Source organism: Ictidomys tridecemlineatus, chromosome 4 (genome assembly GCF_052094955.1).
Source record: "Ictidomys tridecemlineatus isolate mIctTri1 chromosome 4, mIctTri1.hap1, whole genome shotgun sequence".
Taxonomy (NCBI): domain Eukaryota; kingdom Metazoa; phylum Chordata; class Mammalia; order Rodentia; family Sciuridae; genus Ictidomys; species Ictidomys tridecemlineatus.
Window position 1 is genome coordinate 151,463,162 of NC_135480.1, and position 18,288 is coordinate 151,481,449.

General features: G+C 35.3%; 1 protein-coding gene across 50 annotated transcripts in view; it reads right to left on the bottom strand.

The window, feature by feature from the left end:
* Ptprd (protein tyrosine phosphatase receptor type D) overlaps positions 1-18,288 on the bottom strand; it is a 2,128,582-nt gene that overhangs the window by 270,051 nt on the left and 1,840,243 nt on the right. For all 50 annotated transcript variants that reach the window (XM_040285790.2, XM_040285762.2, XM_040285761.2 and 47 more), the window contains one exon: positions 17,561-17,702. In XM_040285790.2, coding sequence (XP_040141724.1) covers positions 17,561-17,702 — 142 coding nt within the window. The remainder of the gene's footprint in view (positions 1-17,560; positions 17,703-18,288) is intronic.

Genomic DNA, 18,288 nt, shown 5'->3' on the forward strand with positions numbered 1-18,288 from the left:
GTGACTCAAATTTTTGTCTCTATGAAATGATTGTGAAATTATTATGAGTACTGATTTGGGGTTACAAATACATTTTAGTAAATAAATTCAAAATTCTGAAATCCAACAAGAATAAAGGCTGACTGCAAGACCTAAGAAAACCACTTACATATTTTTAGGAGTCATTTTCATTTCCCTTGTGGGTACATCCCTACAGTGTAAAGTTCTATGATTTTTTAGTTTCGTGCAAAAACGACTGCTGCAGGAGTTTATATAAGGGAAAAACCAATACATACATGATCTAGAAAGTTAGGATCATGGACATTCAGGATGTCACTGCATATACCAGTCACTTACTGAGACAGTGCTTCCTGTGACTGCTTGTGGCCAAAGTCACAAGACAAAGTTACACAATACTCAGCCCTGATTAGTCCTCCTATGTCCAAAAACCCCACACAAGGCAGAAAACTCCACAAAGGGAAAGTGTGCTTATGTTCTCATGTTCTGAACTAAACCAGATAAACCATTTTAGAGGAAATGAGTGTCCATTCCTGAGACTTCTCTGCTCCTTCTTTTGTTTAGCCTGATAATTCTTTCTCCATTTGGGAACAGAAAAAGATTTTTTTTAATAGTTGCCTCTTTCACTGCCAACCTGCTTTGATAATGTTCTGGGGCTTTACCAAGAATGACATTTTAGACCACTCTAAGTCAGCTTAGCCACTGAAGCTGAGCACAGCTGAAGAAAGCACTCAATTAGCAACTCCAACTTCAAAGGCTGTATTATTCTCTCCTCAATACACATGTGTAACTCCCATTAGCATTAATGGGAGCTGTGGGAGCCCATGGCTCAGAGAATATACCTCCAAATCTGTTTGCTTGATTAGCATGCAATTAAACCTTATGGCCCAAATTTTTCAAGGAAGGCCTAGTAAGTACACCAAGTACTCACGAAAAGTCAAGTGTGTTCATTTCGGGGAGAAGTAAGCTATCACTCTGTTAAAGATGAAGCAAGAGCGGTATAAAACAGATCTATTTTAATTTCATTTACCCTCTTAGACAATGCCTTTTCGTGATGTTTTGAGCAAAAACACTTCTGTTTTAAAAGTTGAGTTACATGTTTTGATAAGCATGATTCTACACTGCTTAAAATACTAGCCTTGGGGGAAAATGTCTCTAAGAAGACTAAAACCATTCTAAGTAAGTCGTTTACAAACAAATTCAGCAAGGCATCCATATACTCAGTGGCTTTTCCTGTTTTTTTTTCTTTTATTACCTTTTATTTCATAGCTTTATTCTAACTTCAATTTAAGATAAAACTGACTTGGCATTTAAAAATAGATTTGAGATGAATTTGGTGGCACACACCTGTAATCCCAGCAACTCAGGAGGCTGAGACAGGAACACTGCAAGTTCATGGACAGTCTTAGCTACTTAAGAAGGCCTAAGAAACTTAGTGAGACCCTGTCTCAAAATAAAAAATAAAAAGGGCTGGGAATGTAGCCCAATGGTAAAGCACCCGAGTTAAATCCCCAATAACAAAAACAATAAGGTTAATAAAAAAACTGTAAAAATATTTAAGAAAACGTGTTTCCCTCAGTAATAGATGAAGATCAGTAAGAGATATATAACCATCAGCAAGTAATAATGTTCACTGTTTTCCCATATCCTATCAACAATCAATACATATTTTCAATGAAATATCAATATAAATTCATCTGCACTACCTCTATTCTTAATCATAACTCCGTGGAGAAAATAATCTTGACTGATTTAGTATCATTTAAAATAGTTCATTTTCTGTGGTTCACACACTTTCCCCAAACACTAACAAGACTGTTATGAATGATATAATTTGTTTTATAAAGAATAGTTAATCAAGCAACTTCCAAGGTTTACAAGTGAATTACTGGTAAAGTATTGACACATATTATAATCCTTCCCATCAAATATCAAATCCTGACTTTTTCATTACATGAGAAATGAAGGTTATGATAGACACTGTATCCTAAGTACAAATCAATCAAAATGGAATGGTCCAATAAACTTGTCAGAAAGACAACAGTTCCTGCACCAAGCTGTGGCAGTGCTGTCAGAAGATTTTTCAAATTGTAACATGGCAGATGAGCTAGTGGAAAATTGTACTTTAAAAATTTCACCTATAACATGGTCTTCATAACATCATTTTGCACTTAAAATTTCACACCTTGTCTTACAAGTTTGATAGGTACTATTCCTCATGGAATTTTAAAGCCAATGTGGTAAAGAGTGAAATATCTCAAAATTGAACACAGTAATCCCTTAATTCAAATTCTATGGCAATGCGAACAAAGAATAATAATGGATGAGGTAATAAAGTGTGGTTAACAGAATTATTGATAAATGTAAGAAGAAACACGCTATTACTTGTTTTAAAAGATGGTGGAAATATTTTAATCATGGCCACAATCATATTCATAAAGTTGAAAGGTGCTCAAATAGATACCCTATTTTCACAGCATACTTCATATAAAAACCACATTTCAAGAAATAGAATGATGGTTGATGTTATTGCAGAGGGCCTATATGCAGGGTTATTCTTAAATGTTTGGCCTTTGAATTACTCTGGCTAAAACTGCTAACATTTAACTGCGCTAATAATCTTACTGGAGCAATTATGCCCTGTGTTGCTGAGACAAGCTTCACCAGCTAATGTGAAATTCATCCAGAGCTTCAGATGGCACAGCCACTGCCTTATTTGGAAATTTAGCTGGTAATGGTCTCACAGGGGATTATCAGTATATGCAACAGCACTTATTCAGATGTTCGTGATTACAACCACACTCTACTTTCCATACCTTCTGTCCAAAACATTCGTTTACAAATGCTTTTTTTTTTGGGGGGGGGGTTCCCTCTTCAGGTAATTTTTTTTCAATCTGGTATAAACTAAAATACACTAAAAATTCATAAATCTTATGTGGGTCATGGAAAACAGTAAACTGATGGCTATGAACCTATTTTTTCCATTGTCCCAGATGTGAACATCTATAAAAACTTAAATATAGTATATAATGTATAATAATAGTAAGAATAAAATGTTGCAATAATTATAATCATATTAACTAATATTAATACATATTAGCTCTAGATTATGATTTTCAGCCTATTTTAATGCACCTGTGTCAATTTCATTCAAATAGAGTTGAGCACTTGGGACTTAATGAATTAACAGCAATTATCTAAAATATTTGTGGAAAGAAGGCTAAAAAGTGCAATGGAATAGGAAATTAAGATGTCCATCCGGTATCTGTGATAAGGGCTGATGTGTGGAGCAAGGAGGTTATAAGCAGCTAAGATTTTCATACCTCACAGAACAAATGAACCACCATATTAATCTGAAGAAAGTCTGATGACTATGCATTAAGCCACGCAAAACCTGATACACAAAGGTCATTTATTTCTATTACTGATTCTTAGCCTACAATCAAACTCATATACATTATTTAGGGCATCTCAAATTTTAAAGTTCAATGACATGTATGATATAGACAAATACTATGATATACACAAATGACATGCTCTTAACAACCCATTTAAGTACTGAGGATAGAAACAGGACTAAGTCAAACATCTTCTTTCTCATGGAATAAGAGATACTGATTTCATTTCTACTTAAAAGAAGCAACAAAACTTTGTTCTTCTTATCTTTTTAATTCCACATATTTACATGGCTGGTATTAAAACAACAGAATCTTTTAATCATTGGAATAGAACTCTGGACGGAGAGCCTTTCATAAGAATAGATCTCTCTGTATGAGCATTTTTATTCATGCACACAGATGCATGACTTTATCTTCAGACTCTTTTTACCTAAGTTTTCACTAAAAGGCACATCTGATAGGGCAATTTCAGCACAGAAGACACTTAACAGGAAATAACTAACTAGAAAACTAAGGATGTACCTTCTTTGAGTCTTGCTGGGTTTTCTTTAAATACTAACTTTGAAACTAGTAGGTTGTCCCACTTAAAGCCCTTGATTTTAAATTGCCATTTCTTTTTACACCCAATTAAATTGTCAGTTTAATGAAGAATTGTCCAACTGAGTCGAACTGCAAGAATCTTCTCACTGCTGCTTTCTGCAGTCTTAATTTGCAGATGCTTTTGCCTAAAATAAGAATTTAAAGTCACCTCCTCAACAATAAGACCTGTGAAGCTTGCGTCCCACTGCTGACACAGACACACAAAGAAAACTTGTCCCACACACCAACCCTCTCGGGGGCATACCAAAAGAAATATTCTCCTAGAATAATAAGATATTTAGGCTCTGAAAGAGATTATCATGCCTTGTTCTCTGGTAAAGATTAAATAAAAATCACATACATTAAGGCCTTGGTATCTTACAATTACCTAAGTGAGTCCAGCTAATAGATAAGATTCAACAAGAACACACAAAACTGATCCTGGGGTGTTTGTTTTTGGGAGATACATTGTATAAAATACTTTAAATGACGATCAAGATTCCTTGAAGAATTTTCATACAAAGGAGGACTCATTCCTTATTGGATTACCAAACTGATGCTCAGTGAACAATTTCAGCAATTTCCATCAATCAGAGGTTTGAAAGAGAAAACCATAGAGTCATACCACACTAATGTCACACATACCCACAGGCTTGAAATGACCAACATTGACCTTTGAAATTAGTGTGGTTATCTCACACTTTTGAAAAAAAAAACATTTAATTGATATGTATGTATGTATTCTACAACATAATGTTTATTTCACATTGTAGAATGACTAAATATGGCTAATTAATGTACTCATTACCTCAGTTTTTTTGTGGCAAGAACACTTTATATTCACTATCTTAAGATTTTTCAGGAATATATTATTAACCATAGTCACCATACTGCACAATAGATCTCGTGAATTTACTTTTTCTATCTAATTGAATTTTTGTATCATTTGACCAACATCCCCCCAACCACTGGTATTTTACTTTCTACTTCTGTGAGATCAACTTTTAAAGATTCCATCTATGAGTGAGCTCATACAAAATTTGTCTTTCTGTGCCTGGCTTGGTCTACCTAACATAATAATAAAAAGATAATTCAAAATGCATTTTTATAGCACCCTTTATTCTGCCTCTGGGTAAACAGTCTAAGTTCTCATTTTGGAATGCATCCGCCTCTCACATCCTGCTCCAAACCACCCTTTCTGCTCTCCCAGCTCTCTTCCTACTCTCACAGGGGAGAAACTCAAGGATATTGATAAAGTACCTCTTCTACAACCATCTCTGTGGATCCTCTTGCTGTAGTTATTTTTCACACATCCCTAATCTTCTACTAGAGATCAAAAAATAGTTATCCCTATCTCTTCTGTCAAATTATGCTTGATTGTGCCCTTTGCAACATGGCATCAAACATCAATCCAAACTGGTGAACAAAGGAAAGTATCTGGCATCAGAAAACCTGACAATCATCTCAATAGGTGAAGAGTTTGATCAAGCCAACCCCTGAATTTGTGGTTTTGTTCACAATGCACCTGGACCTTTCCTTTAACAAACTACTTAACAGTCAAATCTTTTAGGCTTAGAATTTCTGAACTTCATATCAAGACAAGCTAAAAACTAAAACTCGCACCTCCCTAAATTGTGTCTCATGCTTAGTGATTCTTGATTCTCCAGGAATGTTTTGATTTTTGCTTCTCCAATAACTCAGAAAATCTGAACAAACATTTAGGTTCTGTAATATCTGTTCACTGAGCTAAAAGATCTAAAGATGTTTAAATATTCATTTTACAGATGAAGCCCTTAAGGAAGCAATTCTAACCACTTCTGTCACCTTCCGTGTTCTTTCTACTTTGACACACAAGACAACTGGTCAAAGAGGATAAGCTCAGAAATTCATTTGGTAAATTCTAGTAAATAATTTCTCCAAATTTTAGAACTAAATTATATGAAAATAAAAATTATAAACCCATAGAATCCTACTGAAAATGTTATTTTGCATCAATGATGGTGACAACAGTGTTCAAATTCAGCAAGAAAATTTGGCCTTCTAGAATGAAGAAATTCAAAAATTGTGCAATTTGTATCTTTTGACCAATATGGGAGAACCCTTATATAATGTGCACAGCCAACCTGTTATGCCAGAGACCAGTCCATGTTTACTGCCTGTGTAGAATTATGTGTGAATCAGAGGAGGAAGAAAACAGGCAAAGATAGTCTCCATAAATTTAGGGACTCAGATCACTGAGCAAAATCCTTTTAAGTCCGTGCTAATCCATGGAGATGAGCCAGAATAGATATTTGCCCCTGTATAAGAGACTCACACTCATGCACTGATGTGGTCAACTAATTATTTTTCCCAATTATATAAAATACAATACAGATCTTCTGTCTTTTGGTCCTATCAGAGTGGCAGAGCTAGATTTTATGCAGTCTAAATCTTATGAAACGTTGAAAGCCTACTTACAAAAATAAATGCAATGGTTTTAGTTTTGCAAATTTTAGAAAGATAATTATTAGCTGGATATCCTCTGAGGCTCTCCAAGACCTCTGGAAAGCCTCATGATAGGGAAAGCCCTAACTCTAAAGCATCCTCAGATGTAGAGTGTATCTGTCTATACCTCAACCTCACATCAGATAACTTCCCCTCCACTATTCCCAAGCATATTTTCTGGCACTGGAGTATGAGGATGGCTTGGTAGGGGTCTTTGATCAAGGACTTGTATCATTGGAAGACAAGTGAAGAATGGTCACTGAGGTTAATCAAAGTTTACCCAGGCTGGTTTAAAACACACCACAAGAGCACTTTCATCATTATGCTGTAATGTTAAAAAAAAAAAAGAATGTTTTAATGCTATCACAACCATATTTTTACCATATTGACAGGGAATAGAGGAAAGAATGGCCCAAGTCCCAATCTGGCTAGGCAAAATCCCAGTCTTACTGGGCAGCATTTAATGTCATCATTGGGTCTTTAAGATTATGGCAAATCATTAAAAACAATAATAGAAGTCAGAGTAAACTCTTCATCCCAGGTGATGATTTATCTGTTTGTAAGCTGAGATGAGAGAATTTCATTTGCTATTGAGCCAGTGAATGTTAACTTTATTAATGTATCTTTGCAACAAAGATTAATGGGACCCACAGTAAGTTAGCTGTAGCACTTATGTCAGTTTACAGCAGGCTCGGAGTACCAGGAAACTCAGATCTATCATCATAAGACATAATGACATGCATAAAAACCTGAGTGTAAATAAGAGGCTCCTTAGGGTACAGGGCTGTAACCCAAGTGGGCAGGCCTTAAAAAAGCAGCACACTGAAGTACGTTCCTATTCTGGAAAATATGCTAATAGCTTCCCCTTAAGGGTTAAAACACATAAAATCATATTTTTAAATAAATAACTACTTTATTATGAAAATCAATTTTGCTTAATGAAGTCTTCTGAGGGAGAAGATGCTTTAAGATATTTTACTAGTACACTTTTAAACCATTTCATATTTAGCTATGCTTTGTCATCTCCAACTAGAGCAAAAAGGAGTCATAAAAACCAGTTAAGTGCAGTAATAAAAACTCCTTTTACTATTAGTTGGAATAGAAACAAATGGGAATATTACTTTAAAGGTAATTACTTGAGTTTTTTTATTGCATCATATTTTCTCAAAATCCTAGCAAAGTGATCCCAAATCTTCCTACAAATGAAATATAATTTTCTCCAAGAACATTTTTAGTCATCAAGAAAAAAAAGCAAATTTAATTTTTCTGTCAGTTGAGAGGCTTCACATGTCAAACACATCTTCCACGTTAACAGACCTCCCTGTCGTACTGAAGGAACTCTCAGGCGAACATCAGTGCTAACTGCAAGTTCTAGCTTGAAAGGTTTAAGCTGAATTACTGTGAAAGTTCTGTTCTAAAAATATAATTAATCACCCCCACCACAATAGATGTGTGTAACTCCCTTGTTATTTTAACCAAAATTGTAGTTTCTCCTCAAACCAAGAATGTAGCTTCCTTGAAGGAAGGTGGGGATACTGTTATTTGCATCTTCTTTTATTTCCAATGATTTAACACAATCCCTGGCATACAGAGTCAATCGTAACAATCAATTCATGAATACAATTTTCATCTCTCATATCACGTGGGTAGTATGACTTCTTACTATTTTCAATTGACATTGAAGAAAATGAACCTCTGGTTAAGAAATGTGCTCATGCCCAATGGGAAAATGGTGGAGACAGAATTTGATCTTGGATCTGCCTGTTCCTAGAACCTGAACTCATAAAAAAATATTCAACCACTTCCTGCACCAAGATTGACAACATCAATAATCTAAGGGGGAAAAAATGCCCTTTCAGCTCTTTAAATGTTGAAATGATGTCTGACATTTTCCTGCTTTTTAAAAAATATATAACTAATGACGCTACATTTCCCTAGACATTTTTTTTTTAAAAAAAGATAGACTTTTTATCTATTCTGTGACCTAGGATAGTTCAGAACCAATAGAACAGAAATCAAGTTTTAAGAAATACCCAAGATTGACCTAGGTAAACGACGTAATTGACTATTTGGTTCAAAGAACATGGAAATGTGTGCTGGCACAACATTTAGCCCAAGTAGAAAAGGAGGAATAAGAATTATTGTTATTGCATTTTAAAGAACATTGTACCAATAAATGATTTTCAATCCTTCAAAATAACAGTAATATATTTTTATAGTATCACATCCCCCATTTTTATGTTAAAAGCTAATCTTTCAATCTATTGAACAAAGCACTGCTTTAAAAAAATGATTCATTAAACATCCACAGGTTCTTGACCTGTGCCTCCACCATGACAGCCATGTATTTAGATAATAAACATTTAATAAATTACCAAAATTACCATAAGGAAGGAAGAAGGAAGGACATCAACGCTTTCCACATTGGAGTCACTGCACCACATGCTTTACTTGCATGTTCGTAACTTCTCTAAATGATCCTGAAAGGTCTAAGAACTTGACATTTGGCCTTGACTACAATGGCTAAACCAATACAGGTAGGAATGTTCATATGACTCAGGTCCATCCAGTTACAAAGAACATTCATTCTCTTTCCAGAGTAGCTTTCTTAGTTTTATCTCCTATTGTTCTGCCTTGATTTTGTAGATCTAACTCACCCTCTCCAGCATATGGTGGGCACTGAAAGCAGGAATCCTTTGTCTATTATATGTAAGAGAAGATCAATTAATGCCAAATAGTCTCTTACTACATTGTGACTCTAACCATACCACATGCCCTATCCCTCCTCTCTTCCTTTGTGTGTGTGTGTGCATCTGCACGCACATGTGTGCATTCACTATTTCTATCTGTAGGTCACAGAAAATGTAATGGAACATATACACAAAGGAAGTATATAGTGAATAAAAATGTCCAGAGGAGGCAAACTTCATACAGTGGCAAAGTGCTATAAAGCAAATTAAGAAGGTGAAATGCACATCGTATACACACTCGCATCATATATAAAACCCACACAGACATAAATTTATTTTCTAACAAGTTTTAGTTTAATTATAAAAGGTATGAATACTGAAATTAATTACTAACTTTACTAAAAAACATCAAGTTGTTTTGAATTTATGGTCTTGTACTATATTTAATTTTCAAGTTGCCAGGTAAATGATAGATCTGTGGTTTCCCATGCAATTAACAAACAAAGGAGAAGTGTATATGCCAATACTTAGAAGGATAGGAAATATCTGAAAACTGTTAATATTGATTTGCTGGTCTCACTTATTATATACAACTTCATTCAATAGTTCTTTTTTCCCATTATTTTTATTGATGTCAATTGTTCTTTTTTTATACCATCCTTTGATAAATGCAGGATCCCTCCTGGGCAAACCCAAACTAAGATAAAATTTAAAACCTAAAACCTGAACACAGACATCATCAGGCATCTGCTAACACTTACGACCAAAATCAGTTAATTAGAGAAAAGTCCACTAGGATAAAGGGTTAAAAGAAATGATTTCTGCAGTGGTAAAGTTCAAAGATAGTAAAAAGAAGGGCATGGGAAGTTTTGAGATGGAAATTAAATTGCAAGCTCATTTTCAAAGATCACAGGTAAGATAGTCTCAAACTTTCCTAGCAATCTTTAATAAAAGATACTAAGAATACTAGGATGTATGTCATCAATGCTGTGTTTAATGTGGCATTAATTCACAAGTCATTGTTTTTTTAATAGGATAAAATAAGTTACTTACTCTTCTAAGGAGATATGTAATTAGGACTTTGATAATTAAACCTTAGATGAGGCACTTGGTATATCTGTGTCCTAAATCCCAATAAATTATGCATGCATAACTTTTAAAATTGCATCTTAATTAGTAGCTTAAAATAAAACCAATTTTGAAAGCCAAGATATTGAAGTTTTAAAAATTAGCCAAATTTTATCAGTGAAGGCCAACTAAATATCCAATTTTCAAGTATAAACATCAATTATTTATAAATATCTATGAATTGTTTGATATATTACTTTAAGTATTTTAGTAACTTTTTTGTGCAAACTTCAACTCAGAGATGTTTTATGTTAACTTAATAACATGATTGCTCACTTGTATTGTTTAATCTACTTAGCCAATGTATTCACAAACTAATGCTCTTCCTCTATTAGTCTTCTCTGCTACTCCAATCTGAACTACCAGATACCCACCTGTGATGGTTAATTTTATGTTAACTTGACTGGAGCACATACTGTCCATACATTTGTTAAAACATTTTTTTATTATTATTTATTGGTACAAGTGATTGAACCCTGAGGCACTTAACCATTGAGCCACATCCTCAGTCCTTTATATTGTTTGAGACAGGATTGCTAAGTGGCTCAGGGCCTTGCTAAATCGCTGAGGCTTCCTTTGAACTTGTAATTCTCTTGCCTCAGTCCTGCAAGCCACTAGGATTACAGGCATACACCACCGTGCCCAGACAATAAAATTAACATTTAATTCAACACACTGAGCAAAGAAGTCTGCCCTTCCTGATGTGGTAGCACTAGAATAAATGGCTAACCCTTCCCTTAGTAAGGGAGAATTCCTCCTGCCTGACTGCCTCCAAACTGGTACATTAGCTTTTTCCTACCTTCACAGTCTAAAACATCTGCTTTTCCTATTGGCCTTTGGATTGGAACTACACCATCAGCTCTCTTGAGTCTTCAGACTGCCGACTTGCCCAGCAAATCTTGGGACTTGTCAGCCTCACTGATCACGTGAGCCAATTTCTTTTAATAATGCACCCTATTGGTATGTATACATCCTATTGGTTCTCTTTCTCTGAAAAACCTTGACTACTGCACCAACCACATCCACTACTATCATCTACTTATTTCTTACCTATGCAACTTTGCTCAGGAAGCTTTTCCAATACTCTCAGACCAGCTCTGAAAGCATCCTAGATATTCAGTCCTCCACTCGGAATTCTCCACATCATGATGCACCATCTGAGTACTTTTACAAGTTCTGCATATGCATGGCAATTTAGAGCTATTTTACTTCACATCATGTTCATCTTTGGACTTGGCCATTGGAGGAATATGTCTTTTATATCAGAAGTAAATACCTAAGGGACTAAGATGTTGTTGCAAATAATACAGCAAGGATCATTTCTAATGGGATAAAGCCCAAAGAAGATCTTAGCTATATTATCAAGGGCAAACCATTTCAAACCCTCAAGATCTCAGTTTCTTAACATCAACATCTTCAAAGATGAGGCTAGGTAAACACTATATTCCTTTCTAGCTCAACATTTTCATAGTACCAGCAAGTTAATCAGCAGTAAACACATGACTATACTCACTCCTGAAATGCACTGATTTACAAGTACTGCCATTCTCTCTGACCCCTTTTAAGACACCATCTCAGTGTGGAAAAAGAAGTGATAATGGTTCCAAGAAAGGGGCGTGCATCATCACAGAGCTGTGCTTAGAGGACAGATGACAAGGACACATAAAGAACCTCTGCTCACACATACACTTTCCCCTCAAATATTATCAATTTTAATGTCTCCCATTACTAGGGTCTCCCATGGACTGTCCACTAGGACTCCTACCTTTCTGCAGCTGACACATAAAGGAGGTACTGTTAAGTTGTTCAGATAAAACTGACAAAAGTAACAAGTTTCTATTTATGTCCAGTGTCTCCGCCCACTGCCACCACTTTCCAGCTCCGAAACACACTACACACGGAAAGGCTTTATCATGTTGGTATCAATTTATTCCAAATATTCAACTATTTTATAAGCCTTTTCAAGTAATCTTCACTCGGTACTGTAATTGTCAGCAAGTTTGTTCTGTGTTGGCCACCCTTCCTTTTGTTTCAGTCTTTCATAAAAATCCTTTTGTGTGACAGTCAAGCAGCTGTGCTTTGTTCTTTAATGTTCCTAGCCTGGATCCCCAGCCGAGACCACTTTATAACATAAACGGCAAAGTACCATTTTCACAGCAGGGACAACTGTGTTCATCTTCAAAAAGAGGCATTAATAAGATGAGACTGTAATGAACATGCTAATTCTGATCACAGGGTACTGCACAATGGCAGAGATAGTTGACTGCCATCTCCCTGAAAGATTGTAAAAGTTGTGTGTGTATGTGTGTGTTTTAACAACTGCTATAATAGCTCACATTTTTTTTTTGAAACAGACATATTATGCAAACATTTCTATTTCCCAATGCAATGCCTTCTCAGTTTCATCCAACTGCTCTGTGTGTTTTACTATCTCAGTAACAGTCACCTTCAGGGAGCATTTTTTTTTTTCATTTTGCAAGAACTGACTTCCTAAAATATGCATATCACTGAATCATACAAGGTTAGAAGTGATCTGATGAATCTGATCACCAATCTAAGCCTCTCTGTGCAAATGAGGTTATAAAAGAGAAAACAATAAAACATGGAAGTTAACAGATTAGCACACACACAAAAAAAAATACCCAACTCTCTTCACCAGAGCCTGAGTTGGCACTCAAATTACCTGAGACCCTGACTTAAGTATTGTCTTACATACTTATGGTATCATTCATGAATCCCACATTTACATGCAGAATAAACACACACACACACACACACACACACACACACACACACAAACATCATTTATTCAAATAGATTTGCTAAACTAGGTAAATAAAATGCCTCACATTGGGTCAGTTAACTTTTTTAGGCAATAACTATACTTTGTATGTGTTCAATGAACAAGCTAGTCTCCTATAAGGTACAATGTCACACCTTACACCCTGTTTCATTTTGGCAATGGTGGTAGTGATTTGAAGGCAGTGCTATTTGAGAATGGGTAAGTCTCTGAAAATAATCCATGAAGCTGTAAAATGGGACCTATTACATGCTAGTCTAAATGATAATATATTCTCTAGATTCCTAACCTAAAAAAAAAAAAAAAAAAACCAAACTAAGTTCAAGAAACATGACATTTAGTTTGATGTTTGAAGACAAAGTTGATTCAATTTTTTAAGAACTTTCTCTTAGAGGAAGGGAATTATGTCAACAAGTAAAAAAGGATTCTTGATGCCGTTCCTCTAGCCCCCAGACAGGTATTTCTGGGTTTTTAGAAGGAAGAAAATTCTATAGATGGTGATATCTCATTTCCCCTGCTGAGTGCCTGATAACATATCAGAGAGAACATTTTCATCCCCAGTTATCATTACAAAAATTTGTATCACACATTTTCCTGCTGATATCTTTGGTTGAGAAGACACTGTGGCCAATAAACTAAAGCTCTAGATAGAACCAATTTCATTTGGCTGATAATCCCTCCTACCAAAACACCCACTCTGGTCCTTTGCTCACCCCTCCCTGGACATCTGTCTAATCCACTGTCATGAGCAGTGCTCCACAATTAGTTAAGGCTTAGCTCTAAATAACCTTTTAGTGAGACTTGTGCTGCTCAGTTTGGAGGGAGTACATGTGCATTACAAATAGGTTCACCTCCTAAAGTACCATACAACTAGAGAGCCAACATTTGCTTCTGTTTCAACAACTAAAAAAATAATGACCAAGGGGACATAAGTATCACATTCTACTCCCCCTTCTCCCACTTCTTCCTCCATGAACCACACTCAACAGTGTAAATGGTTAATTGCTCAGATATCTCATTCCAAGTCACTTTCAGCCCTGAGCGTGTAGTTATCCTTCCTTATAAAAACAGTTTCTGAAGCCAGAGTAATTTGAAACAAGCTACTAAGGGAACGTTTTCCCTGAAATGCTCCCTTCAATGCACATGGGTGGTCAGAGTATTATTTTCACATCTTCTGCATTAGCCACACAGGTCAGATGTTTGAATCTCCAATTAATTAGGTTGTCCAGTAGCCTGTGTGAAATAAATGACTGATCTCCATCCAGCCCACTTAGACAAAACCCATCATGACAGTTGGCACATTTTTGGCATTTGTCAGCAAAGTGGGGGAAAAATAAATGACCCATGCAGACAAAATGGGCATCTGAGGAGGGCCACTGGACAAAAAGTGCAAAGTGGTCTGTGTCTACCGCAGAACAGAGTTCTTGACGGTCTGCCAACAAGATTTGCAAGAGAAAGTAAACTCAAAGTGAACACAAAGTTCATCAACTGTGATATGAACCTCTTCAATCATTTATTAAACTGTTCACAAAATTCAAAGTCTATAAGAGTCAGTTTACCACCTCTGAAATATCTTTCAGACTATTATAAATAGAATTATCAACATTTAAAAAGTTTAAAGAGAGGTGACTATTTATTTTATCCTACAATAATGTATGAAAGTATTCTATTTTAAGATTATGAATAGACTTCTTTCCCATTATGCAAGTTACCTTTGTATTTTTCTCAGCAAATATTTCTGAAAACACTAAATACACTCTTTTTCCAAGTGGGGTTAATGACTTTATTTGAATCATAAATTCATTCAAAAGCACTTACATATGATAAATATGCACATAAAAATTCAAGATCATATTAAAGTATTCAAATGCACTTGTTTTCTATGGGAACTAGCTATATAAAAGCAGATGAGATGGGGGAACTTCGGGCAGCTGTGAGGTAGGAAAACATAAACCCTTGTGGATTCCCAAATCTACAAGGTAGAAATCCTTAAATCCACAAGATAGAAAAGTGACATTTCCCACCAACTTTTTGTTAATGTCTTCATCAGATACATAAATATTAAGTCAAACAGATAATTGCTATTATCTACTTTGAAGGAATTCAAGGGCTTTAGATGGTCAAAGAACCAAAAAGTCCCTGATTTTACTATACCTTTATAATAGTTCCAAACTAGGTGAATCAATGGGGATTAAATGTTTGAAAGGAAATCGAAATTAGTCTGATGTCTGATTTTATTTTAGATAGGAATACCCGAAAAATGATAGGAATTTTCAGATCTTTTAAAGTTTATGTGATCATGTGTATGTACATTCACATATATGCATATTTTCCAAAGCATATAGTATCACATGTGTAAGTAAAATGTCAAAGATTCCATCCAATTAATAGAAACTGGATTCAAATTCCTATCTATTTTGTTTTTGCCTGATGTCTTATAGATGCATAATACATTACTTCTTATATCTTTGCAAATATCTTAAAACATATTTATTATAAAACCCCATTTATACTGTTTAGTGATTAGTTCATAGACCATGGCTTTGAACTTTACTGCTTGGGCTTACTGTAACAATGAGTTAGAAGTAGCTTGATGCACGCTTTAGACTTGATGACTATGAGTCCTTCTGAGTATAAATAACCTTCTTCAGGGTCATTTGCCTGAGTTGTGAGGATGTCTGCTGGGTGAGTGCTTTTCTGGTTCCTTCTTATAGATTCTATGGAATTCTGTTTCTGCCAAGCTTTAAAGTTAAGCATCTGGGTTCTTAGTTCTGCAGTATAGGAATACTACTAGATCTCATCACAAGGCAGAAAGGCAATCTAGCTCCTCTTACTCCCATCTTATTTTGTACCTGCTACACAGTATATATACCTACTAATACATCAAAAGTCTAAAAGCCCATGTAGTCATCATCTTGGGTTATAAGACTACAACTGTCTTTTTTTCTGAGGGTTCCCTCTTTGTGTTTAGCACTTGGAAACATCTCTTTCTTACTTGCTAATCTAACTAGAATTTAATTATATTATCAGATATTTCATCAACATCTCTATTTATGAAGAATGAAGAATTCCCTGCATCAACTTAGCTTGTCATAATGGCAAAAAAAAAAAAACTTACTCAAATTTGAGTTGGTTCTAAGTAGCTCTGTGCTCTACACATTTAAATATATAAGTCTGTGTGTGTGCTTGTGCGCATGTATGTACACACATCTCATTTTTCAATATTTTCCTTTCAATTGATAAGGTGTTTATACCACTTAAAACATGTTTTAGGATGCAAATGTAAACAACCTCATTCAGCTTCTTGTACTAACTAGTCTTCCTCTTAGATGTTCTGTAGTTTCCTTTTTTTAATCTTAAATTCAACAGGTAAATTTATTCTACATTACTGATAACTGCTTTCCTCCAAATAAACAGACTTTTAATATCAACAAGGTAAAGCTTCTCAGGAGAGTAGAAGATTTAATAGAAAACAGATCTGGAAGGAAAATGGCATTATTTTTTAATTTTATAAGATACAAAGTAAATATATCCCTCAATGGGGAAAATGGAATGCAGGAGAAGCACTCATAATACATATAAGTTCCTCTATTTAAATTGTGATCCCTTCCTTCAAATTTCCTTCACCTTACGAAAAATCTATTCTACTAAACTCTGGAGTCAAGCTCAAAGCAAACAAACAACAGTGAGAGAGAAACAGAAAGTCACAGATATGTTAGCATAAAAATGTCATCTGTTAGCTGTCCAATCAGGCAATGTTCTTATCTCTACACAAAAGGCTGAATTAGATATATGAATCAGAGGGTTAACCACTAGTCTTTATTCTGTAGCACTGACTTTATAAAAGAAGCCTAAAAAGTGAACACACCACAAGTCATCCATGCTTTGGTCAAATTATGCAAGCAACACAGAGACGAAGAAGGGGATTCACTGCCTCATTTCACTTGCATCAATAGATATGGGTTCAAGAAAAGATAAAAGACTGAAATAAAAAGATTATTTTTGACAAAGAAGAAAGGCATCCTTCTTATCCTTGGTTCTGACCAGCTGCTTAAGAGAAGCTCATCTTTAGATAGAGACTGTTCCTTTAATTTTTAAAACACGATAAGCTTGGTAATTTATAAAACAGCTGAAAAAAGTATGAAAAGAAAAAAAAACTATGCACAAGTAATGCTAACAAACAAGAGTAACATACCTGTTTCTTCCTAGATCCTCCAGCCAAAATCAAATTGGTGTCTGGCCTTTGAAATCAATACTACTTTTTATTTTCCTTTTCTCTTGCTGATTAGCATTTCTTCCAAAACCATACCAAGATCAAGTCCACTGTCTCTAATTAAAGTTAGACCCTTAGAACATTTTACTGAAATTCATTCCCTACTTAAACATCATAACAATGCTAGTCTTTCTCATGGCCCTACAAAAGAACACCTGAGATGCAGAATGGCAACAATGACACAATCAACAACCTTGCACATAAGACTTACCACGCAAAACTGTGAGCCTGGTGGAGACAATGATTTCATCCACTTTATTCGAGGCCACACATTCGTAAACGGCCTCATCCCGAGGAGTCCGTAAGGGTTGTATTCTGAGAACTGATCCAGATCCATCGTCAAACTCTATTACCTATTAGAGGAAACAATAGCTGTCACAGGTGTTGTTATAATTGCCCACCTCTCAGCTAACCCTCTCAATGCAGTGGTGAACCAGCCACCAGGCTCTGAATGAACTCAGCATCATTCCAAGACTGAGTTGAGAGACAGAGGTAAAACAGTATAGTCTAATTGAAAGAATTTTCTACCAAACAAAAAGAAAGACATAAAACTACATATGCAAAATGGGGATTTCTAATGCAACCGAAAACTGCCCTTAATTGACACATCAACATATTCAGTATGTGTATCTAGGTAATTTATGCCTATTAATTCTGCAAGGGACTTGCAATTATGATGGATAAACTTCTCAAATTATTTGGTCTCTGACAGTGCATATGCACATGTGGTAATAACTGAACTGTAAGGTGAAGAATTAAAGCAAGCCACCACAAACAGTTCTGTGGGTCTGAAGTATCTCATCCTGAACAGTACAGATGAGCAAACTATGAAGAGAAACTGCATAAATCTAGCACTTAGGCAGTCAACGAGATGGCGTTCACAACCCAAAGACCTGATGACATGCATTAATTCTGCCATAAATCATTCCAGCATTTGTT